Source organism: Nomia melanderi, chromosome 9 (genome assembly GCF_051020985.1).
Source record: "Nomia melanderi isolate GNS246 chromosome 9, iyNomMela1, whole genome shotgun sequence".
NCBI classification, from domain to species: domain Eukaryota; kingdom Metazoa; phylum Arthropoda; class Insecta; order Hymenoptera; family Halictidae; genus Nomia; species Nomia melanderi.
In genome coordinates this window covers 14662444-14684830 of record NC_135007.1, presented here as the reverse complement: position 1 = coordinate 14684830, position 22387 = coordinate 14662444, and the positions used below count along the sequence as shown (strand labels likewise).

The 22387-nt window shown below is 44.5% G+C and overlaps 1 protein-coding gene across 7 annotated transcripts in view; it reads left to right on the top strand.

Annotated features, from left to right (window-relative positions):
• Positions 1–22387, top strand: part of chm (lysine acetyltransferase chameau) — a 101978-nt gene that overhangs the window by 19193 nt on the left and 60398 nt on the right. For all 7 annotated transcript variants that reach the window (XR_012999489.1, XR_012999488.1, XM_076371153.1 and 4 more), the window contains exon 10: positions 19327–19420. Coding sequence is in view for 5 of the 7 variants with exons in the window: in XM_076371153.1 (XP_076227268.1) it covers positions 19327–19420 (94 nt within the window). In the remaining 2 variants the exon portion in view is untranslated. The remainder of the gene's footprint in view (positions 1–19326; positions 19421–22387) is intronic.

Genomic DNA, 22387 nt, shown 5'->3' with positions numbered 1-22387 from the left:
CACGAAGACGGATGAAAGGAAGAATGGATAGAGGGAGGAGGGGGTGGGGGTCTCGCGATCAGAAAAAAAAGGTAACGCACAGCCGGTAGAGCCGGCGAAGAATTCACCGGCTCGTTGGTTCTCGAAATTCTCGGCCTTTTATTCCCGATTTTGTTTCGCGAGGGAAACGTCGATAATCTTTGGTTATATGTATCTTTCGAAGGGGTTGAACGCGAGAGGATGGGCAGGTTTATCCGCGAAGTTCGGGAAGTTGGATAGAATCCTTTGAACGAAGGAATTAATGAGAGAAATATGTGGGAATTCCAGCTCCGAATCAGTTTTAATATGAACTATCAGCTACGAGTGTGCTAATGTAAAAGATTTAAGACCCTTTGTCATTAAAGCGAGTGTACATTTTAAAGTTGTTTGACTAAAAATGAAGCTATAAACTTATACAATGTCGCAAAGACAACAGAGTGCAGGTTAATATTTAAAGTGAGGTTGTTGGATAATAGAATGTTTCGAGGAACGGAACAGAGAAGATTGATATTGAGAATGTTCAACCCTAAGACTCTCAGAGTCACCGAAGTTCGCTTCTTTTTCGGAGAGGGAAGCTGAAAAACCAATACGAACGTTACAAATTACGCTGCTATCGCGGTTTGTCACGCGAGCCCATTCCGGAGTGGCTTATTAATTTCCGTAGCATCCGAGCATTTAAGGGTTGAACACACTCGACAAGTCGGCTCGTCGTTAACAGGTTAAGCACGCGACGGGGATATCTTTCTTCCCCTTTTTTTCTTCCTTCGTCTCGTTTTCTCCTTTCCCTGGCAACGAGCGTGTCCTCGGGATCGGGAACGATTCGTTCTCATTGTGGCGGCCGTTAAACACGGTAATTGGAAACTAAAAGAGGTAAATTTAGCGAGGCTGAAGTGGCTCGGCCCGGCCCTTCCCTTTCAAAGAATGACGAGAGGGCTCCGGTGAAGGGCCACGGTGTACATAACGCGTAAATAGTTGGACCCGGAGGCGTTTATACTCCCCGGACGCTATGTAAAGAAGCGGAGGATCGCGCTTCGGGGGAGGCTGCGATACCTGAGGAGTGGGGCCGGCCGGGGGGTGGGGAGCGTAAACGTCGGAGGATCTCTTTGAGCGCCGAGAAATCTGATTTCGGGGATGAATTTATTTATTATCGAATTCCTGGCTGAGAGTCGCGAGCACGATACCTGGGAAATCGAGAGGACCGAGGAGAGACACGACGGAGGAAGAGGAGGCACCCTTGAGAAATGGTGCACGAAGATTCTGGAAGGAGTGCTCGCGAGGAAGTTCGGCGAGTTGTTGGAAAGGGGTGAGGAGACGGCGGAGCCTGTTTTTGGGAAAATGGGGATGAATTTATGGAGGAATGGTGGAGACAGGGGAAGGTTGAGGAGAAAATGGAGTGATGAAGATGGCGTTAGTGAAAGAAGTTGAAGGATGAACAAGTAGATGATGAAGATTAAGAAGGTTGAAGGTTGAGAAGAAAATGGAGAGGATGAAGATGGCGTTAGTGAAAGAAAGAGGTTGAAGAACGAAGAAGATGTTGATGATAAAGATTAAGAAGAAGGTTGAAGGTTAAGAAGAAAATGGAGAAGATGAAGACGTGTATGATGATCATGAAGATAAAGATGAAGGTGTGTGTGAAACAAAAGAAGCTAAAAAAGATCGAGGCAGAAGCTGTCGACGATGATCATAAAGCTGAAGGCGTCAATGAAACAAAAAAAGCTGAAGATCGAAGAAGACGTCGAGGAGAGGAAGGCTAATGCACAAAGAAGAAAAACCAAAGACAGAAAATTTCCTATTCAGAATTCCAAGCAAGCTCCCCAGCGAAAGCTGCACTAAAGCGATCGCAGCCCTCACCCCGTGGAAAAAACTATCCTCGAAAACCCCCGTACAAGCCGTACAAGAAAAGCGTGGATGGAAGGGGGAGGTGGTGCGGGCGTGGCGCGAATCGCCCGAAGAGAGAGGAAAGTCGCGGGCAAGAAAGGCAGTCAGAGGGTCGGTCAATTTTCCTTAAAAATATCCCGCAGACGTGGTGCTCGCGCCACAGCTAGAGGGAGGAGGGGGAGGAGGAGGAGAAGGAGGAGGAGAGGAGGACACGGCGCGAAAGAGAGGGCTCCGCGGCGCAGGAGAAAGAGGGCCGCAGAAGTTAGAGGCGGCGGCGTTGTAGGAGACGTCGGGGGAAGGGGGTAGAAAAGGAAAGGGATGACGTAGAGTAACACGGGAGTACGAGGACGAGTAGTAGTAGTAGAGGTCGTCGATACGATACGCGGCGGGCCTCTTGGAGAAGAGGTTGGGGTAGGCTCGCCCAACCCTCCGCTCGCTGGAAAACCAGCCCTCGCCCTCTCTCGCTCTGCTCCACGGTTCCTCCCTGCGAAAGCTCGGGGCCGGGCGAGGCGATCGATGCCAGACAGTCCTGTTCACACGACCAAATCCCGCCGAATACACATCGCGCACCCCCAGAAGGTTGGGGTAGGCTGGCGTCTAGCCCTAACTGGCCGTAGTCCACTTGGTCTCCATTATTGGCATCAGCGAAATTGATTAATTCCATGAAATTCCATGAAATTCCGTTAGCAACGGCGCATCTGAAGCTTTTCACGCTGAACTTCGAGGACATTCGAAGAGTGGAGTTGATCAGTTTGACCCGCGAACGGTCCGCGTGTATATATATACGTGCGCGAGGGTGGTTCCGAAAGTTCCCCTAACAATGAACGCGTACAACTTTTAGTTTCCAATTATGCTTCGACCTTTAAATCCTGCTTCCAGGCAGTTTCACTCGCGATGCTCGCTTTTAAATATCGTTGTCTACCATGGAGATCTCCTACATTCTCGATTTACTTTTTCCTATGAACTCGCATCCCCCTGTACAATCTACCGAACACCCCGCGCATACTCTTCCCGTGAGTTTTACTCGAGCGTCCTCCTCCCCCCGGCTCCCCCCGGCGTTTCGCGCGCGTACTCGACCACGATGTCGTTATCCGCGTCGTGTCTCGTGACAGAGAGCCGCAAGTGTACACCGTGGTTTCCAGTTTCCCTGGCCCGCCTTCTTCGTCTTCCACCCCTCCCTCTTCGTCTATCGCGCCGGTCGGGCGTCGCGGCCACGAAAAACTCCACGTGGCTAAGCTCTCTTCCTTCCCCCCCGGGGCAACGAGCGGAGTTCGTCGCCCTTCGGTGGCACGCTGGGAGACTGGGGAATAGATACAGTAGTGCCCCGATAGTAGCTTCGCCCCGATAACGGTCCCGGAGACATTCCATTTCCTAGAGCTGCACGCCGACGACAACGATCTTTCCATTGTCCCAGTCCGCCGAGGGACTAACGGTGTAACTACGGTAGCGCCTCGATGATAGGCACGTCTTCGTCCTCTAATAACAGCGGCAAGGTCATCTCCCGCATTTCCTAGAGCCACGCGTCAACGCCAAACGTCAACGATCTTTCCCGTGGCAAGCAACCCTTGCCTTTCTCCCTTTGTTACTCGTCGTCTGCTAGATGGTTAGGGGGTTGCTCGATTCCCTTTCGGACCTTGACCTCTGTTCCGCGAGCGAGCGGACACCGGGGGATGAAAACGGACCGAGATATCCGAGAACGCTGCCGATCGTAAAACTCGATTTCGTTATTAATTCGCCGCGCGCCCCTCTCTCCTCTCCTCTCCTCGCCTCTCTCTTTCTCGCTTCGCTGCTAGGCTGGTCCGTGCCGCAACGATTCCGCGGGGAACGTAGCTATGGTAACCTGTGTTCTAGCGCGCGGATGGGTTTAAAACGAAAGCGAACAACCCATCGATCGGCGTTCCGTCGTCTACGACGGAATTAACGGACACGCGATATATGTGCACGCGTGTGCGTGAGCCGCCGGCCCGTCCATCGATCCGGTGTATCGACTGCGAAGAGGTTTCCTCCCTTCAGTCGCGACGCGGCGCGGCGCGACGCGACGCTAGGAGAATGCACAAAAGGGTATTGTTCGAGCGTCGAAATCCTACCGGAGGAGTGTCCAGGCTTCCGCGTGGGATTGCACGCGACAAACGTTTTTCCCTCGCGGCCGAGATCCGAGGATGATCGAATGATCGATCGGGGAAAGCTGTTTCTGGGTTTCCTTGTCAACTTTGGGGTTGTTGGAATGTTGACCTTGCGGTGGGAGACAACTATGCTTTGCTGGTCTTATCTGGATTCCAGTAAAATCAAGAACACTCAAACTTAGCTTAGGTCGCTATACTGTTTCAGTTTTCTGGAGCCGATCAACCGATCCTCAAAGTTAGCTCTCCAGTGTCTTAGTCTGCTCTAGGCACCAGTTATTTAAAGAAGCTTGACCAGACATCAGATCCACGCTATCTAGCGCGATGCTTCCTTAGCCTTCTAACAAGCTCGAAGAAGACTGCTCTAGTCTGCACTGGGACAAGCTGGGTCAACGAGACTCCTCGTCGATCTAGTTTTCTCTAGGTTCTAGTTAGAGCAAGAAAACTCCCCTAAACTTAGCTTAGCTCCCAGTACTTTTCTAGTCTCTGGATTCCAGTAAGATCAAGAACACTCCTCAAACTTAGCACAGGTCGCAGTGCTGTTTTAATCTTCTAGAGCCTATGGATCAATTTCCCCAAAGTTAGCTTAGCTCCAACATCCTAGTCTTCTCTAGATTCTAGTTAGATCAAGAAACCTTCTCCAAATTTAGAGCAGCTCCCAATACTTTTCCAGTCTTCTCTAGCCCATAGATCAACCAAACTCCCCCAAAATTATCTTAGCTCCAACATCCCAGTCTTCTCTAAGCACCAGTTACTCCAAAGCAGCATCTCCAGACATCAGATCCACGCTATCTAGCGCGACGCTTCCTTAGCCTTCTAACAAGCTGAAAGAAGACTGCTCTCGTCTGCACCGGGACAAGCCGGGTCAACGAGACTCCTCGTCGATCCTCTCTACCATTCTTCCCTCGCAGGCCAGCTGAATTGATTCGCCATTGGACGGCGCGAAGGCAAATCTACAAGGGGTCCTCGAACAACGAACCAGCGAGTGAACTGTCGGTCGGTCAGGCTCTCTCCGTCTTTCTCTGCGAAAAAAGGGAAACGCCGGCGCGCGCGAGCGCGTTCTCCGCTGAAAGGAGAAACCGGGAACAACCGTGGCGAAGGGTGGACGACAATTAATAAGTCCGCGTTGAAATTTCCGTGCCAGGGGCCGCGGCGGAGGACCGAGCGTGGACCGATCGAGGGACCGTCACGATTTCGCTCTGGGATTTAGGAGGCCGGAGAGGTGTGCGCGCCGGGGATAATCCGCTCGCGGTCCTGCCTCGACCCTCTTCTAGCTCGGGTATCCGCCATTGATAAATTTACGGCGTCCCTTGAGGGACTCGAGCCGCCCTTCGTCTGGACGCCGGGAATTCCGGAGGGGCGACTCGGTTTCTTCTTCTCGTGCCTGGTGTTTCCCGCTTTCTACATGAAACGATTAGAATGTAGCCACCTTCGAGGGTGCGAAAGTTCCTCGGAAGGTATAGAACCGTGGAAAGAAAGGAGAATTCTCTTTCCTTTCTCGCTGCGGTACTGTCTTGTACCCGTTGTTTCAAGCTATCGGAATATAGGGGCCGTAGGGATGAGAAACTCGCGCGATCTTTGAGATAAGAAAGATAGATGAAAAAGATCTCTCGGAGAAGGAAGCTGGACTGAAGGAGAGTGGATCACCGAGATAAACTGGAGGAAAGTGGATGTCTGGAAGGAAGAGGATAGATCAAGGGAAAGTAATATCCTGAAACAAAGAAGACCGGGGAGAAGCGGTTCCCCGAAACAAAGAGGACAAATGAAACTAAAGAAGAATCTCATTTTAATCCTCTCGTCCAACTGTTTTCCACTTTCTGCGCGCAACCGATTAGAATACGATCGGCCGAGAGTATCGGAAAGTTGCTCAGACGGCGGAAGGTAGTCTGAAGAACAGAAAAATGTCGTTTTAAGGGGTCCTCTGGTCGCATCGGCGAATCGATCAATGGGTTTCCCGGCGTCAGGAATCTCCTCCCACGCGATCCGCGACGCGGCAGGGCCGTAGGGAACTCGCCGGACACCCCGTATGTTAAGAGGAACGCTTTGTTCGGTATAAAGAAAGTGGAGGAGGAAACTCGGTGCATCTAAATATAGAAGTGACCGTCGCGAGGAGCTGTATAACCTTTAAGCGACGCTCACAACGCGCGCGCGCCTCGGCTCGCGTCGCGCCGGCCGCGATCGAGGAATTCGCGGCCCGTTGCGGGAGACCTCGATCGTTCCGATCTGGTCGCTCGACATTCCGCAGACTGATCTTCCTCGGATCCGCTGGAACGAACACGCGTTTCAGCCGCGACGATCCGGGATTATAAATCGATCCGCGAACAGGCGAGATCGTTAATTACTCCTCGTCCCGTTGCACTTTTCTTCTCGATTTCGTTGCCGCTCATCGATCTTCCACAATTTTCAGAAACGCGGAGAGTTACTTCGTTTCTCGGGCTTATACGTTTGTCTGAATGATTACTAGTAATATCAATTATAAGAAATATTAACACTAACACCGTATAACTCTGTTAACCGTGAAATTCAACTGATAGCAAACATTTCCAGCTTTGAATTCAATTAATATGAATATATTCCAGTTTGAAACTGCGACTTTCGCGCAGAGTCCACGTTTATAATTTTTCATTGGGGAATAATCGATGGAATATATAAATTCTCGCACGTGTAGCCATCTAGAATCCGTCTGATTAGCAACTAACAAGTAGAATTTACTGCTCTACATGTTAGTTACTTCGTTATTCGGGTTTATACATCATTTGTCTGAATGATTACTAGTAATATCAATTATAAGAAATATGACCACTAACACCGTATAACTCTAATTGTGAAATTCAATTGATAGCAAACATTTCCAGCCTCGAATTCAATTAATACGAGTATATTCCAGTTTGAAACTGCAACTTTGCACTACTCAACCTTCGCAAAGTCCACGTTTATAATTTTTCATTGGGGAATAATCGATGGAATATATAAGTTCTCGCACGTGTAGCCATCTATAACCCATCTGATTAGCAACTAACAAGTAGAATTTACTGCTCTGGAAGTTCGTAACTTCAACGGGAGATTAAGTGTTATTTCTTCTTAAACGACCGAAGTAAATGCTACTCGAGATCGTTTTAACTTCGCTCGGAGATCTTCGAGGCGGCTCGTTCCCGACGTAGCGTCGCAACGGCAGACGTTTAGATTACCGCTATCTGCATACTTTCTAACTTTCCGCGACTAAAACGATCGCACAATGCCGTTCAGTGTCGCCCGCGACGATATTGGAACCGTAACACTGAAGTTCCTGTGCTCGCCGTGACACTGAACCACCGACAACGCTATCTTTTGTGCGGCGACGCCTATCACCTGTACCCCGAAAATTCGAATTCGCAGCTGCGAGCCCGCAGTTTCGCGTTCACCTTCGAATTTTTGCTCGGAACACGGAAACCTCGAAAGGAAGTACGCGCGTATCGGCCTCGTCGTTGAACGTCAGCCTTTAACTTATTCCTGTAGCCCGTGTTCCGCGTCAACGGTGACGAACGCCTCTGAAATACTCGATGATTCGATGTCGTTGCGTGCCCGACGTGTTTCTCGAAATTTCAGAATCATTCGATGAAAATACCGAGTGATTCGCTCGATGCTCAAAGTAATCGATCCTATTTTTCGAACGTTTCTCGAGTAACTCTCTCTCTTTGATACGTTCGCCAAATTTCATCTTCGATATGAAACTTGTTATAATTCTTCGAAATGAAACGTGTGATTTCTCTTCGAGTTTCAGGAACTATCTTCCGTCTCTGAACGGAAGTATAGATATTCGAATGATGTATCGATGAATTATGCTAAGTAATTATGCCAACTCGAAAGTCTATAAGTAGCTCTTTAAATAACTGAATAAATGACTGTATAAATGACTGCTTAAGTTACTATATAATTACTAACTCAGGGAATATTAGGTATTTCCAGCTAAAAACTTCCGAGCGCAAGGGGTTTAGAGGCTCGATCCGTTCGCTCGATGATCGGCAGCGAAAACTCTGATCTTGAGGGCCGTAGCAATGGCGTCCGTCTCAAGTTCGCGGGAGGAGAAAGAAGAGAGGAGGCCGCGTAGAGAGACAATTATTTTATTCGCGTTATCCGCGCGCTCTCTCGCAGACGTTCGTTCACCTACGCACGGTTTCTTGCACACCGACGCGCGCGTCGGGGGCCGCGTGACGTGTTTATGAGCGCTCGAGGAACGAAGCAGATATATACGACGGATGCCTGGCTGAATACCCGCTCGCTTAGGCAGCTTTCACACGGCGATACATGTATCGCGATACAAGTATAATGGACAGGGGATACGCATTATCGCGTGGAACCATTTCGAAGCGTTCGCTTTGCTAGACGTGCGCAGGGGCGAAGCAATTATTTAAGTAGTACTATGGAATTATATGGAAATCAGTGGAACTTTTCGGATCTCTGTTCTTGTGTGATGCAATGCTGCGATACTGTGGTGCCTCGATGTTTGATTCAGATGTTTCCTTGATACGTCTTTTGGTTTGATAGACACTTTGGTGTTTTTGTTGTAAATGCGTTGATGTATTGATAGTAGACGCATCTTTGACTCGGTAATAGATACTTCTTTGCTTCGATAGTAGATGCATCTTTGCCTCGATAGTTGACATATTTTTAGCTTGATAGTAGAAATATTTTTGCTTAGATAGTAGATGCATCATTGCCTCAATAGTTGACACATTTTTAGCTCGATGATAGATACATCTTTGCCTCGATAGTAGACGCATCTTTGCCTCGACAATAGATACTTCTTTGCCTCGATAGTAGACGCATCTTTGCTTTGAGAATAGATACTTCTTTGCCTAGATAGTAGATACTTCTTTGCCTCTATAGTAGATACTTCCTTGCCTCGATAGTAGATGCACCTTTCGTCGATAGTAGATACTTCTTTGCCTCGACAGTAGATGCATCTTTGCCTCGACAATAGATACTTCTTTGCTTCGATAGTAGACGCATCTTTGCCTCGATAGTAGATGCATCTTTGCCTCAATAGTAGATACTTCTTTGCCTGAATAGTAGATACTTCTTTGCCTCGATACTAGATGCATCTTTGCCTCAATATTAAACTCAGTGCCATACCCACCATTTCCTGCTACTTCACATCAAAATGGCCCCGAGGTGCATCTACCATCGAAGGCTCTACTATACTCACTCTCTATACCCTCTATAGAACTGCCTCGAGTGCGAAAATCGTGTTATTCGCAAAAGAGCAACGCGTATCGTCGTATGAAAGCGGCCTTAAGCTCGCCAGGCGTTCCGACGCGCCGCTATCGCCGCACGTGCGCGCCTCGACGCTTTACGGCGCGACGATACGCAGAAAAGGATACTGACCGATTGGGAAGCCTTTTACGATCGACGCCGTTCACGTCGAGACTGCCTTCGATCGATAACCAGCTAACAATAATCCTTCAATCGAAAGGATACCTTTAAGGAAACGCTTGTCACCAGCGATGAGAACATTTCCGTGGAATTGTTCGAGAATTTAGCAGGAAAAAGACCCGAAAGAATCTTCGGACTTCAGTTACAAACCTCTATTTCGAGATTCTCTTGAAATCAACATCGAAGGATCACTTTCGATGACAACTTGAGAATTTATAAGCTGACAACTGACATTTTCTTTCCCTGAAATCGTCTGATTCAGGAAAACATTCAATTTCTCTTAAAATTAAGATCGAAGGATCACTTTCGATGAGATCTTGAGGATTTCTCAGCTGACAACTGACATTTTCTTTCCCTGGAATCGTCTGATTCACGGAAACATTCGATTTCTCTTAAAATTAAGATCGAAGGATCACTTTCGATGACAACTTGAGAATTTCTAAGCTAACAACTGACATTTTCGTTCCCTGAAATCGTCTGATTCATGAAAACCTTCGATTTCTCTTAAAATCAACATCGAAGGATCACTTGAAAACTTGAGAATTTCTAAGCATACAACTAAGATTTTCATCAACAAAGATAAACCTTCGATCGAAAATTAAATAAACCTGAAAAGATTGCCAATGAAACACGAAGCAAACTGAAACCGTTGAAACTCTTATCTAAATCGTCTCGAAGTTCGCTATCCGAGGTCTGCAGAAAATGTCCGACACACGAAAAACTGTACAAACCTCCGCAATTTACTTGTTATCAGGATCTCGGCCCGACATTCCAAGAAAAGGGGGTTGATCGAGCGTTAAACGTCCCCCTCCCGAGGTTGTGTTTGAACAACGGCGCGAGTTTCGTCGATCGCCCATCGCCGATCGATCCGTTTATCGGCGGGCGAACCGTTGCCGGTGGCTACCGCGATCGTTAACTACACCGGCTAGCCGAAAGGAGACAAGAGAGGAGAGCAGAGAGAGGCCAGGTATCGATCCCCCTAGGACTATATCTATATCGCGGCTCGGGCTCGAGTCCAGCCTGGACGTCGGGGCCATTTTCCGAATTCCTCGTCACAGTGGGAACTTCTCCTTTCTGTCTGATCGTTGTCAGACAGTTTCACTGCACAGAACCTGCATTAGAGTAATAGCAGCGCGATCTTGCTCTTCGATAACTAAAAAGGGGACCGCGATAACCGGGGAATGTTGATCAAATCTGTTTCTCTGGGACTTGGACAGTTTCAGAGTTTATTTAGACACATTCGCTAGTAGTGTTACATATTTGTGACTGCAATTCTATGTTTTATAAAGGAAACGAGATTGATTGATATAGTTAGAGATGTAATCTACGAAGTTATATTTAGGAATTCAATGGCTCTCCATTTGTTTCAATAGTTTTGAAATAGTTTTAATTGAGATCGCCACTGAAACTAACGCTAGTGAACGTTAGATTGAAATTTGTTGCCTGTTATATTGGGATTCTGGAGAATAGTCTTAATGAACGCTAAATCTACTAGATTATATATAAAATGATTAATTCACAGGAATTAGGAAGAATTAACCCCTTGCCCTATGATTTCTCAATTACCGATATACCTACTTTCTTAATGATTCATTGAAATCAGACAAAAATTCTGAGCAAGAATTGACTAACTTTTATGTTTATCAACTCTTTGCACTCGGGAGGTGACTCAGTCACCACTTGATTTCCTACAGTAAAGCTATAAAGTTTGATATTTAACATTATACTTCATATAATGATCAATCTGAGAAATATTGACGTAAAACAGCTTTGTCCGTCAATTCACGTGAATTTCTTGTCGAGTTGGTTTTACAAAATATCCTCATCTCATCGGAAAATGTTGAAATATTTCTAATGAAAAACTTCGGAGTGCACAGGGTTAACTTCCTTAAATTCTTCAGTACGATTCTGACGCGTTATAAGGCAAGAGGTTAAACAGGCGTTCGTATATAATTCTAAAATATAAGGCAACTTCCATAGTTTCCATGAAGAAGTAACAACTCGACTTCACTGTACAATGTTGAGCGGAATATTTCAATGTTCCCAGTTCACCGATTCAGCTTCATCGTTTCGCAGATAAGTAATACATTTTTTGATAAGTCTAGTCAACGATAGAGACAGAATTGAATTAACGACACGAACTCAGTCGATCTCGTCGGACGTCTCCGACGGAGTCTCGCGTGCGAAACGCAGCGGAAGGGAAAGAAAGATGGGAAAACGAGGGACGAGGAAAAGCGAGGATAGCTTAGGGGCCTTTCTTGCGCGGGCCCACGGTGGTGGGGACGTCGAGACGTCCCTGAACGGAGCGGAGACTAGTGGCCCAAGGACGTCGCGGGGCCCAGATTCTCCTCTTCGCCTTTTCCCCCTCCCTGCCTCCGCGAGACCATCCTTCGTCACCGGTGAACCTCACCGGCGTCCAGCGCTTCTTTTTCTGGAATCATCGGTTTGATTAATGGACAAATTTCTCGGGAGTTCTTATCAGAATTCTAATCAAAACTCGTCTCTCCGTTGATACCCACAGTTTCGCGAACTTCCATCGTTGGAACAACTTTATTCCCTGGTAATTTGCTAGAAACAGAAAACCGAGCTCATCCTATAACTTCTCCCTCTTTCATTTAATTGTAGAAACCTCTGTACACGTTATTCGCAGGTTTCTACTGCTGAAACGATCATCGTCGAGATAGAATTGGACAAATTTCTCACTTCTGATCAAAATTATCTTTCCGTTAATACCCAGTTTCAAAGCTTCGATCGTTGGAACAACTTTGTTCTCTGGTAATTTGCTAGAAACAAAAAACCGAGCTCATCCTATAGCTTTTCTCTCTTCCATTCAACTGTTGAAACCATGATCGCCGAGATAGAATTGCAAAATTTTTCACTTCTGATCAAAATTCGTCTTTCTGTTAATATCCACAGTTTCAGAGTTTCCATCGTTGGAACAACTTTATTCTCTGGTAATTTGCTAGAAACAAAAAACCGAACTCATCTCATAGCTTTTCTCTCTTCCATTCAACAGTTGAAATGATCATCGCCGGAGAGAATTGGACAAATTTTTCAGTTCTGATCAAAATTCGTCTTTCTGTTAATACCCAGTTTCAAAGCTTCGATCGTTAGAACAACTTTATTCTCTAATAATTCTCTAGAAACAAAAAACCGAGCTCATCCTATAGCTTCTCTCTCCTGTAAACCTCCGTAAACATATTCACAGCTTTCAACCGTTGAAACGATCACCGTCGAGATAGAATCGACCAAATTTCCCACTTCCGATCAAAATTCGCCTTTCCGCCAATACCCAGTTTCGGAGGTTCGACCGTTAAAACAGCTTCATTCCCCGATAATTCGCCAGAAACAAAAAACCGAGCTCATCCTATAGCTTCTCCTCCATTCAACTGTAAAAACCTCTGTAAACGTTATTCGCAGGTTCCGACTGTTGAAACGATGATCGCCGGGAGAAAATTAATTGGACAAGCTTCGCGTGCGCGCGGAGAATGAAATACACTCTCCGATAGCAATTAGTTTGAAAGGTTCGACAATTGATCAACGAATTTCGAAACTGTGTTCGATCGTGTCTGCGTTCCCCATGGTAACGAACGGCGAACGACAACAGTGAATCGAACACGGCTGTAAACGAATCTTCCAAGTCACAACAGATTTTTACAGCCGACGACGGTTTTCGCGTCGCGGAGATCGGACCGTAGAATTTCCCGCGTCGGCCATCTTCCCCTTATCGTCGGCTTTTCCTGCGACGCTCCGTCTTCAGGTTTCAGCGGTCGGCTCTCTCCCGTTCCCTGCACGGTCTCCCGATTCCTCGCCTCCTTTTCCTTCCATCGATGAACACACACAACACACAACACACGGGAACGCGTAGACACACAACCGAGTCCTCTCTCGAGTTGTGTGTCCTTCGAACCGTTGCTGCCCCACTCGCCAGTTAGCAACAAGCACGGCCGCCGCCGCCGCCGCCGCCGCCGCGGCCGGAAATACCGGGTGTCCGAGTTGTACCGGGCCCTTTCCTCGCCGAGGAAACGGGACCGAGGGGCGTCGGATGATTAATTAGCCGGCCACGGCCAGATTCGAGTCGTCTGGGGCGCGGATCCAGGTCCCAGGTCGCCTCGATTCGGTGTCGCTGCTACGGTCTGCTCTTCGTTCGTGTAACGAAACACTGAGGATAGACGGGAGCTTGGGGATTTCGAGATGTTTAGATTGAGAACTCCAGGGAGATCTGGAGACTCGGTTGTATTTTCTGGGATTATTGCCGATCGCGCAGTGGCTGCTCTTGGCGCTGTTGATGAGTGAATAGGGAATGGTAGGTTGGTTGTAGGTGTAGTTTTGCTTACATGGTTTTACACGTGAATTCTTTAACCCTTTGAGAGATGACAGTCAATACTTGATTTGACACAGTAGAAGTATAGAATGTGATGTTTAATGTTAACACTAGTTAAGTTTGTTAAGTGTTCTCCACTGGAAATATTCAACTTTCCATGCTCGGACGACGTCCTTTGAAATGAATTAATGAGAACGTAATTGGAGAATCAAAGAATATTTTGATAATTCAATTTAACAATTTTTTTTATATTTATCTGTAGTATCACAATTGTACCATTTAAAGGTAACATTTCAATGACTCCCAAATATTCTTGAATAAATAGAGCATTTGATACGATTAATATGTAATTCCTATAAAAATTGTAACAGATTATTTTCAGTTTCTTCAGACATTCATTATAGTACTCAAAACTATTTATTTTCAAAATCATTTCGAATATTCAATGCTTCGAAGATATCAATAATTGCTAAAAAAATCGAAGCCAGTCAGAATGGGTACGGTAGTTCTAGTGTTAAACATTTCCAACGAGAAACTTCCAAGTGCAAAGGGTCAACTTGCGCTGGAAATGAATTCAGAAATTTGGCAAACTCTCCTGCGATGAATTTTACCTATTTTACGCTGATGTGTGCACTAATTTCCTTCGTTAATCATTATGTATAGAGTGATATATTTCGAAATGATATAACAGGCGTAATGCAACAAGATTATCAATGTGCGAAAGACATCATTGAGAATTTTCAGATAAAAACGTCTCGACGTGCATGGAGGATCCTTTCGATAAAATTTCCAAGAATTCCGAAACAATTTCTCGTCGCCTCGTTCTACTCTAAAACCCAAAGAAAAATCATCTATTTGCCAAACGCTACCAATCAAGACCGCGCCGTACAATGTTTCAATTACCACAAATACTCTCGCGTGGCCGGCGAGTTCAGCTTCGAGCGATCGCCGCTGGAAATTTTCGAAACATCGCCGCAGCAATTTTCACGAGTAATTCTTTCGATAATCCGGGTCCGCTCGCATGTTCATCGAACAACGGTTTCAACCCCCTGGAAACCGAAATTTACGGCTCGCGTTCGCTCCATTTTCGCAGCCGATAATCGGGCGAGGCCTCCGAACGATACGTTCGTGCGTAATCAGATTATAATAAAACGCAAACAGATCACGCGACCGAAGGAACGCGCGAGCGCGGCCATGGCAACGGGAACCGGGGACGAAAACGCGCGGATAAAAAAATGTCGAAAGCCATGGGAACCGAACGGCGTTTCGGGAAAAATCGAACGGCGAGGAGAGAAGCAACTGGGCGTGAAAATAAAAATCCTGGAAATCCCGAGGAGCGCATCGCGTGTTCCCGGAGAGAACGTTAGGAGAGCTCGCGCGATTTATCGCGGCCCCGTCCGTTTGATAACACGCGAAATGTGCCGGTCTCGTCTCGCGTTCAGGTAATAACTCCATTTCCACTCCTCCCGTGAAACGCGCGGTGTATTAAAAACAGATTAAGCGTGTTAATCCCTCGCGCCGCGGCTTCTTTCGCGGTTGCGTTCCGCGGAATCGTTTGATCGCTTTCGATTCGGTGGAGGAAAGATGTTTAACCCTTTGCGGACGAATGTCGTTTCGCTGAGATCATTCAGCCAGCGACAATCGTTGGCGTTACGTATTAACCCTTTGCACTCGAGGCGCCTCTAAGTCACCAGATGATTTGACACAGAGAAACTGTGAACTTTGATGTTTAATATTAAACTTTGCACGATGCATCAATGTACGAAATATTGAAGGAAAGTTCTCTTCCTCGGTGCACGTGAGATTTCTTAATTCAATCGAAGAAAATGTCTGTATCTCATTGGAAATTCCAAGTCACCAAATGATTTGACACAGCAAAACTGTGAACTTTGATGTTTAATATTAAGCTTTGTACGATGCATCAATATATGGAATATTCAAATAAAATAACTTTCCTTCTTAATTCATATATGTTTCCTTATTAATTAGTTTCAAAGAACATCGTATCTCTTCGGAGAATAGTGAGTATTCCTAGTGAAAAACTTTCGAGTGCAAAGGGTTAATACAAGGTTTGTAGAAGAATAATTAGAGATGAAGGGATGGAATTTATTTGATGAGATGGGACAAAAGATTGTGCATTAACTGTTTGAATATCTAACAACTACTGAAATTGAGTTTTCGAAATGTCTCTGAAACTGCAAGAGAGCTTCTATCGAAACTTTAATTGATTCATAATTCAGTTTGCGTATTAACTCAGTTTCTTTTGTAACTCCCGGTATCTGCTGTTTTTAATAATCCTGGAAAGAAATCAGGAATTGGTAATTTTGACTAATTCAGTGGTTCTAGTGTTGATTATCGTTACATTAGAAGCTGAAGGGTTAATCGTACGTAGTTGTAAATCAATAGTTTAACGTGTCAATAGGATCTTTCTCGAGAATCTCACTGGAATCGATGAAGAGGGGCGCGAATGAGGGAGACACGGTAAAACAAACAGAGAAACGGGTATCGTTGAATTTCAGAGACGACAGAAGGAAGAGGAAGGTCAACGTTGACCGAATAAAAGTCGATTAGATTAGGAAGATAGAAACGCGAATGATTTATCGTCGGAATGGGCGGACACCGGGGCCAGAGTAGAGGAGATAAAACGGGACGGGCCGGTTCCCTCGAATTTTGACGACCGGGCCCGATGTAATTTCACGCGAAATTTATCTAATCTCGCTGGCGCGATACTCCGTAGGTGCACGCCCACCGTGGCGAAAAAATACGTCCTCGAAAAAAGAGAGGAAAAGATAAAAAGATCGGAGCCTCCGCGGGTGCCCGGTCGACGGTGCTCTATATTTAAACGTTCGAGTGACGCGGGTCACTCCAGGAACACGGTCAAAAGTCGCGGTTTCTTTCGCGTCGCGATACCTCGCCGTGTCTTTGACACTGTAATCTCCGTTGCGCTTTTATGCGCCGGGAGATAAAGGGTTAATGAGATTTTAGAGAGGAGAGCTCGGAGAATTCGACGAGGTCGGCTCCGTTACGGCCTGAGTTCGTGGAAATTTTAAAGAGATGTTTTAGTATATTGTCGAGTTGCTCGTTGAGTGGATTTCCAGATGCACAGTTGACGGAATCATTTATTTGTCGGATATCCTGTTTCTTGAATACCTAATTTCTCAGGGGTCCATTTCTCGGGTATTTAATTCTTCAGGTATTCAATCTCTCGAGTATCTAATTTCTCAGATATTAAGTTTTTTAAAGAACTAATTTCTCTGGAATCCAATTTATCAAGTACCTAACTTCTCAGGTACCCAATTTCTCAAGCATCTAATTTCTTAAGCACCTAATTTCTCAAATATCCAGTTCCTTAAATACCTAATTTCTCAGGAATCCAATTTCCCAAGTACCAAATTTCTCAAACATCTCAAACATCTCAGATATCTAATTTCTCAAGCACCTAATTTCTCAGGAATCCAATTTCTCGAGTACCTAATTCCTCAAGTATTCAATTTCTCAAGTACCTAATTTCTCAAATATCCGGTTCCTTAAATACCTAATTTCTCAGGAATCCAATTTCCCAAGTACCTAACTTCTCAGGTACCCGATTTCTCAAGCTCCCAATTTCTTAAGCACCTAATTTCTCATTAATCCAATTTCTCGAGCACCTAATTCCTCAAGTGTTCACTCTCCCAAGTACCTAATTTCTCAGATATCCAGTTTTCTAAATATCCAATTACTCAGGCTTCCAATTTCTCAAGCACGTAACTTCTCAGACGTCTAGTTTCTCAAACGCCTAATCTCTCAGCCACCTAATTTCCTATCCACTTCCCGAAATACCAAGTCCCTTATTACTTAATTTCTTCAATAACTAACTCGAATCTCTAACTCCTCATACCAAAAACAAATATTATAAAACATCACAATCGACTAAACGAAGCACTATCAAGAGTATGAAAATATCGATGATTTTATCGTTGTTCAGGACACAAGTACAACGACGGGCTAAGCGAACGTTTTCTGTTCGTTCTCCACGGTTCACGAGCCAACGGCACCGCTCGAATCCTGATTCGAAAGAAGCCGCGGACAGATGTTTAATAAAACATACTGCGTTTCTCCTCGGACGACGGCGCACCAAAATATCGTTTGCCCATTGTGTTTTTTAGTGACGAAGGTCGCGACGCATTAACGTCATAACGCCCGCAATATTCCGGCCGCCGCGCGCTCGCCCGGACAGACGGAACGAATTGGGCGAACGTTAACGCGCTTCGTCACGGGAACGTGAAAGTGCTTCCCTTGAGTCGCTACGGGAAAAAATCCGTAAAGATCTCCGAAAGTCGATGCGATTTATCTTGCGAAAAAGTCACGGAACTACTCGGAATCAACCCGTTGACTTGTCAGTTCTTTTTTCGCCGCCACGCTCGCTGAGATAATTGTGTCGTCGATAATTTATTCATTATATAATAGTAAATGTAATACATATTCATTTCAAATAATTGCATCCGCGTCTAATTTACAGCGGTATCATTAACACATTGCGTACCGGAAACGGGAGATCTCGTTTTTATTTAAATCTATCGTTGTTTTGCGAACTGCTGCACTATTTAAGGAAATATTAAAATATTCTAATATTAGATATTAAGTTTTAGTAGAACTGGTTACTTGTTTAACCCTTTTCTAATACTAAGTTGCACAGAAACAATTTAATTACTGAAACAGCGAAAGATCTGTACGTTGTTTCTTTTTTTTTCTATTGTTTAAGCATTCGATGTGTGATTTGACAGGATCTGCCTTGTTTCATATACTATAAATAATCTTCGTGTACGAAGAGTTAATGCTGATGAAATAATAAGATATTTGAATATTTTTCATATAGCGATACATCACGAGTTACAAGTTGATCTCATTGAGAAATCAGTTTTCTAAAAATTAATTGGTACGCGATGTGTTAAGAGAACAGTGTTCATTTTGAATTCTAATGAAATAAATCGTAACTCGTGAATGATATGTACAATCTTTAGAAAATTCCTTCGAACAATTTTATCCACATTTACAGCCGAATTATTGAGGAAAAGATGATCTTCACTTTGAATGCAAATGAAATAAATCATAACACGTGAATATGTACAATCTTCAGAAAATTCAACTTCAACTGTCTCAAGAATCCTCTCGCAAAATTCCCATATCTTCGAGATACAATTTTCCATCGTAATTTCATTCTCCTAATTAGACCGTCGAATAATTGAATTTGTACGAAGAGCTAGTAATAATATTCTAGACTGGACGTCCGAGCGTGGACCGTGAATCGCAGTCGCGAGGAGAACAGCAGACGTTTGCGCCGCCTTGAAAATCTGAAAAAAGAAACGCCGAAGGTCAGGTGCACGGTGCCTTTCGAGAACTTTCGATATTCCAGCGAGCGGAGGAACGGTTCTCGAAAATTCTCGTCGGAAACGCACGAAAAAAATGTCGCGATTCCGCCTCTCGACGCCTCGCGATCCTCTGTTTTTCATTCTCGAGTTTCCAGCGATGCTATTAATAAATGAGACAAAGGTTGGACAACCGGTGGACTGAACTTCTGTTCGCTTTCTGTTGCAGGAGAAGAGTTCTTTCCTGAATTACAACGTGTCCTGCATACTGACGCTTCCGCCTTATCAGCGGCAGGGATACGGACGGTTGTTAATCGATTTCAGTGAGTAACAGAGTCTCTTTTATACCAATTATTCCATTATTTGTCGCCCTATTCATTTCTTAATTTGAAATTTGAGAAAAATGGGGGTTAATGAAGATTCCAAGAGACTGAAGGAACTCGATAGGTCAAAATAAATTAACACGAGATAGAGTAAAATATTTTTCATTCTAAATGTATCAACGAAACGTAAGAAACTGTAGGATAATATATTATTCTTATTCTTCAAACATTTTACGAAGTTGCATTGTCGGGAGATCAAGAGTGCTACGAAATCTGCAGTTCATATCTGAATGATACTGAAGATTTTTAACCCTTTGAACTCTGTAGGCTCCAATATTGCACCAATTATAATATTAAATATTTTAATGAATCTTGAAGGAACTACCCTAATATTATTTGATTTTCCACACATCCAAATTTTGTACAGATAATCAATTCGAATCAAATTTTATATTTTTTCCAATGCTGTAATTAGCGAAGTCGCGTAGCTAAGTGTCTTTATATAAAAACGAGATTTCTCGTTGCCAGTACGCCATGTGTTAATAATTCTGCTGTGAAGTAGACGTAGATACAATTATTTGAAATTAATGTGTATTATATTTACTATTATATAAAGAATATTATATAATATTATAACTATTATACAAAGAATATTATATATTATTATAACTATTATACAAAAAAAAACTTCCGAGTGCAAATGGTTAAAAGAACAAATTCGAAATGCAGATAGATTGCGAACTGTTATCGAATGTTAATCAGTAGCGTGGCGAAAGATGTCGCGAACGAGCGAAATTCGGCGCGTTCCGAGGCGCGTTCTCGTCGGGTCCAACCATCTGCGGCCTTGCCGGTTGTCCCTGGGCGCAGGATGACGACATCCCAACCGACGAAATCGAAAGGACAACCGAATTAGGAACCGGAGTTTCTGGGAACCGCCTCCGCGGTTTCCGTCCGCGCGCCGCGTGGCAAACACGCGTGGAATTTCATTGAAAATCAATTCGCCATTGTCGCCGGCCGAAACGCGCAAGTTTCCATTGGATTCCGAGGCAAAGAACAGAAAGCAGAATCGGACGAGTCGAAATTTTAACACGTTGAATGCCATGGGGGTCACCGGTGACCCCCAACCGAATCGAATTACTATAGTTCACTCAATTAATCCTTTGCACTCGAAAGTTTTTCACTTGAAATATTCTATACTTTCGAATTTGATATAGGCAAGATTCTTTACAATGAATTTAACAAGAAATCGTACATAAATTAGGTAACAAAATTATTTTGTAATACCTCACATACTGATGCAGTATGCAAAGGTTAATGGTAAATCCCAAAATTTATAATTTTGCTGGATTAAATGATCTGGCGACTGGGAGTCGCCTCCCGAGTGCAAAGGGTTAAAACAGGTTGCAATAAAATAGAATCTTTTCCGTTTTGTATTTTGCTCTCTGTTAATGAACGACCATTGGTTAACATCGATATCGAGGAACCGTTGATCTGATTCATGTCAATCGGGGAAAACCGGTGAAATCATTTGCTCGCTCGATTGTAACGAAACGCCACGGCGCGATTTCCACGTGGACTTCCGACCGCGATCAACGGTGACTCACGTATTTGTTTCGCGGGACGCCGTCGCGTTTGCTTGTCTCGTAAAATGTCGGAGTTAGCGTGAAAATTATGGACAATATGTTGACGAAGTGGGTACGTCGGAATAAAAGGTAACGAGGATAAGAGAACGCGTGTTCCTTAACGATTTTTGCGAAGTGCTCGAACATAGTTTGAGCTGAATTTACGAGACACTGTAAAATGAAATGGAGATTCGGTTCAAACGTGGATATAGAGAATTTATAATTCTTGTGATTCAATTGTTGAATCGAAGAGTGGTTCGAAGATTCTTGAGTATTCGGAAGTTGATGGACTGTTTCGAATGTTAACACTAGAACTATCGAGCGTTTAATACGATTAACTCTTAGCACTCCAGATGGTTTTGTAGTCTATCAGCATCTGCAACTAATTTTTATGGTATCTATAGCGGAAACGAAGAATGCAACATTCCTTCGATCTTTCAATAAAAATCTAATAATTTAACAATAGAAAATCTAATAATCTTAGGGTAGTTTCCTTGCTTCTTGATTAAAATATTCGATGTAAGATTACATATTAAGGTGATTTCTTTGATTAAAATATTTAATATTATAACTGGAGCAATATTGGAGCCTAGAGTTCAAAGGGTTAATATATTCCTATAAAAATTGTAATAGATTATTTTCAGTTTCTTCAGACATTCATTATAGTACTGAAATGAAACTATTTTCAAAATAATTTCAAATATTCAATGCTTCCAAACCAGTCATTTTGACGGTAGTTCTAGTGTTAATGCGTCTGTTGACATAATTCATTAGCGAATCTGATCGAAATTTCGAACAATAACGCCGCTGTAACGCGTAGACCGATAAATTTCAATGTATCGTTCGATTCAATTCGAGACTCGCGTTCGTTCGCCGATCGCCGGCTCAAGGCACAATTTCCCATCGGCTGCGGCGTCAAAATCGCTTGCGAATCTCGCGAGAGCAACGCGTCGACCGCCACGTCACCCATTTATGGCCGCGACAGCTTTCCGGCTCCGCGAATGCGTCAGCCTCGCTCGGTCGACGCTCGTCCTTGATTACGAGGCACGTTATCCGCGACGCACGCCCGGAAAAGATAACCGGTCGCGTCTTCGACACCGAAACCGTAGGAACTTAACAATCAAATTCCAGAGGAAACGTGGAAACCCGCAAACGCTCGTTTATCAGCGAGAAACAAAGGGAATGAATGAAAATCGGTCGGAAGAAACTCGTAAAAAGGTTGCCGATGGAAATATTAAGAAAAAACGAATGATTCTGTCGCGTCTTTGACACCGAAACCGTAGGAATTTAATAATCAAATTCTAGAGTAAACGTGGAAACCCGCAAACACTCGTTTATCAACGAG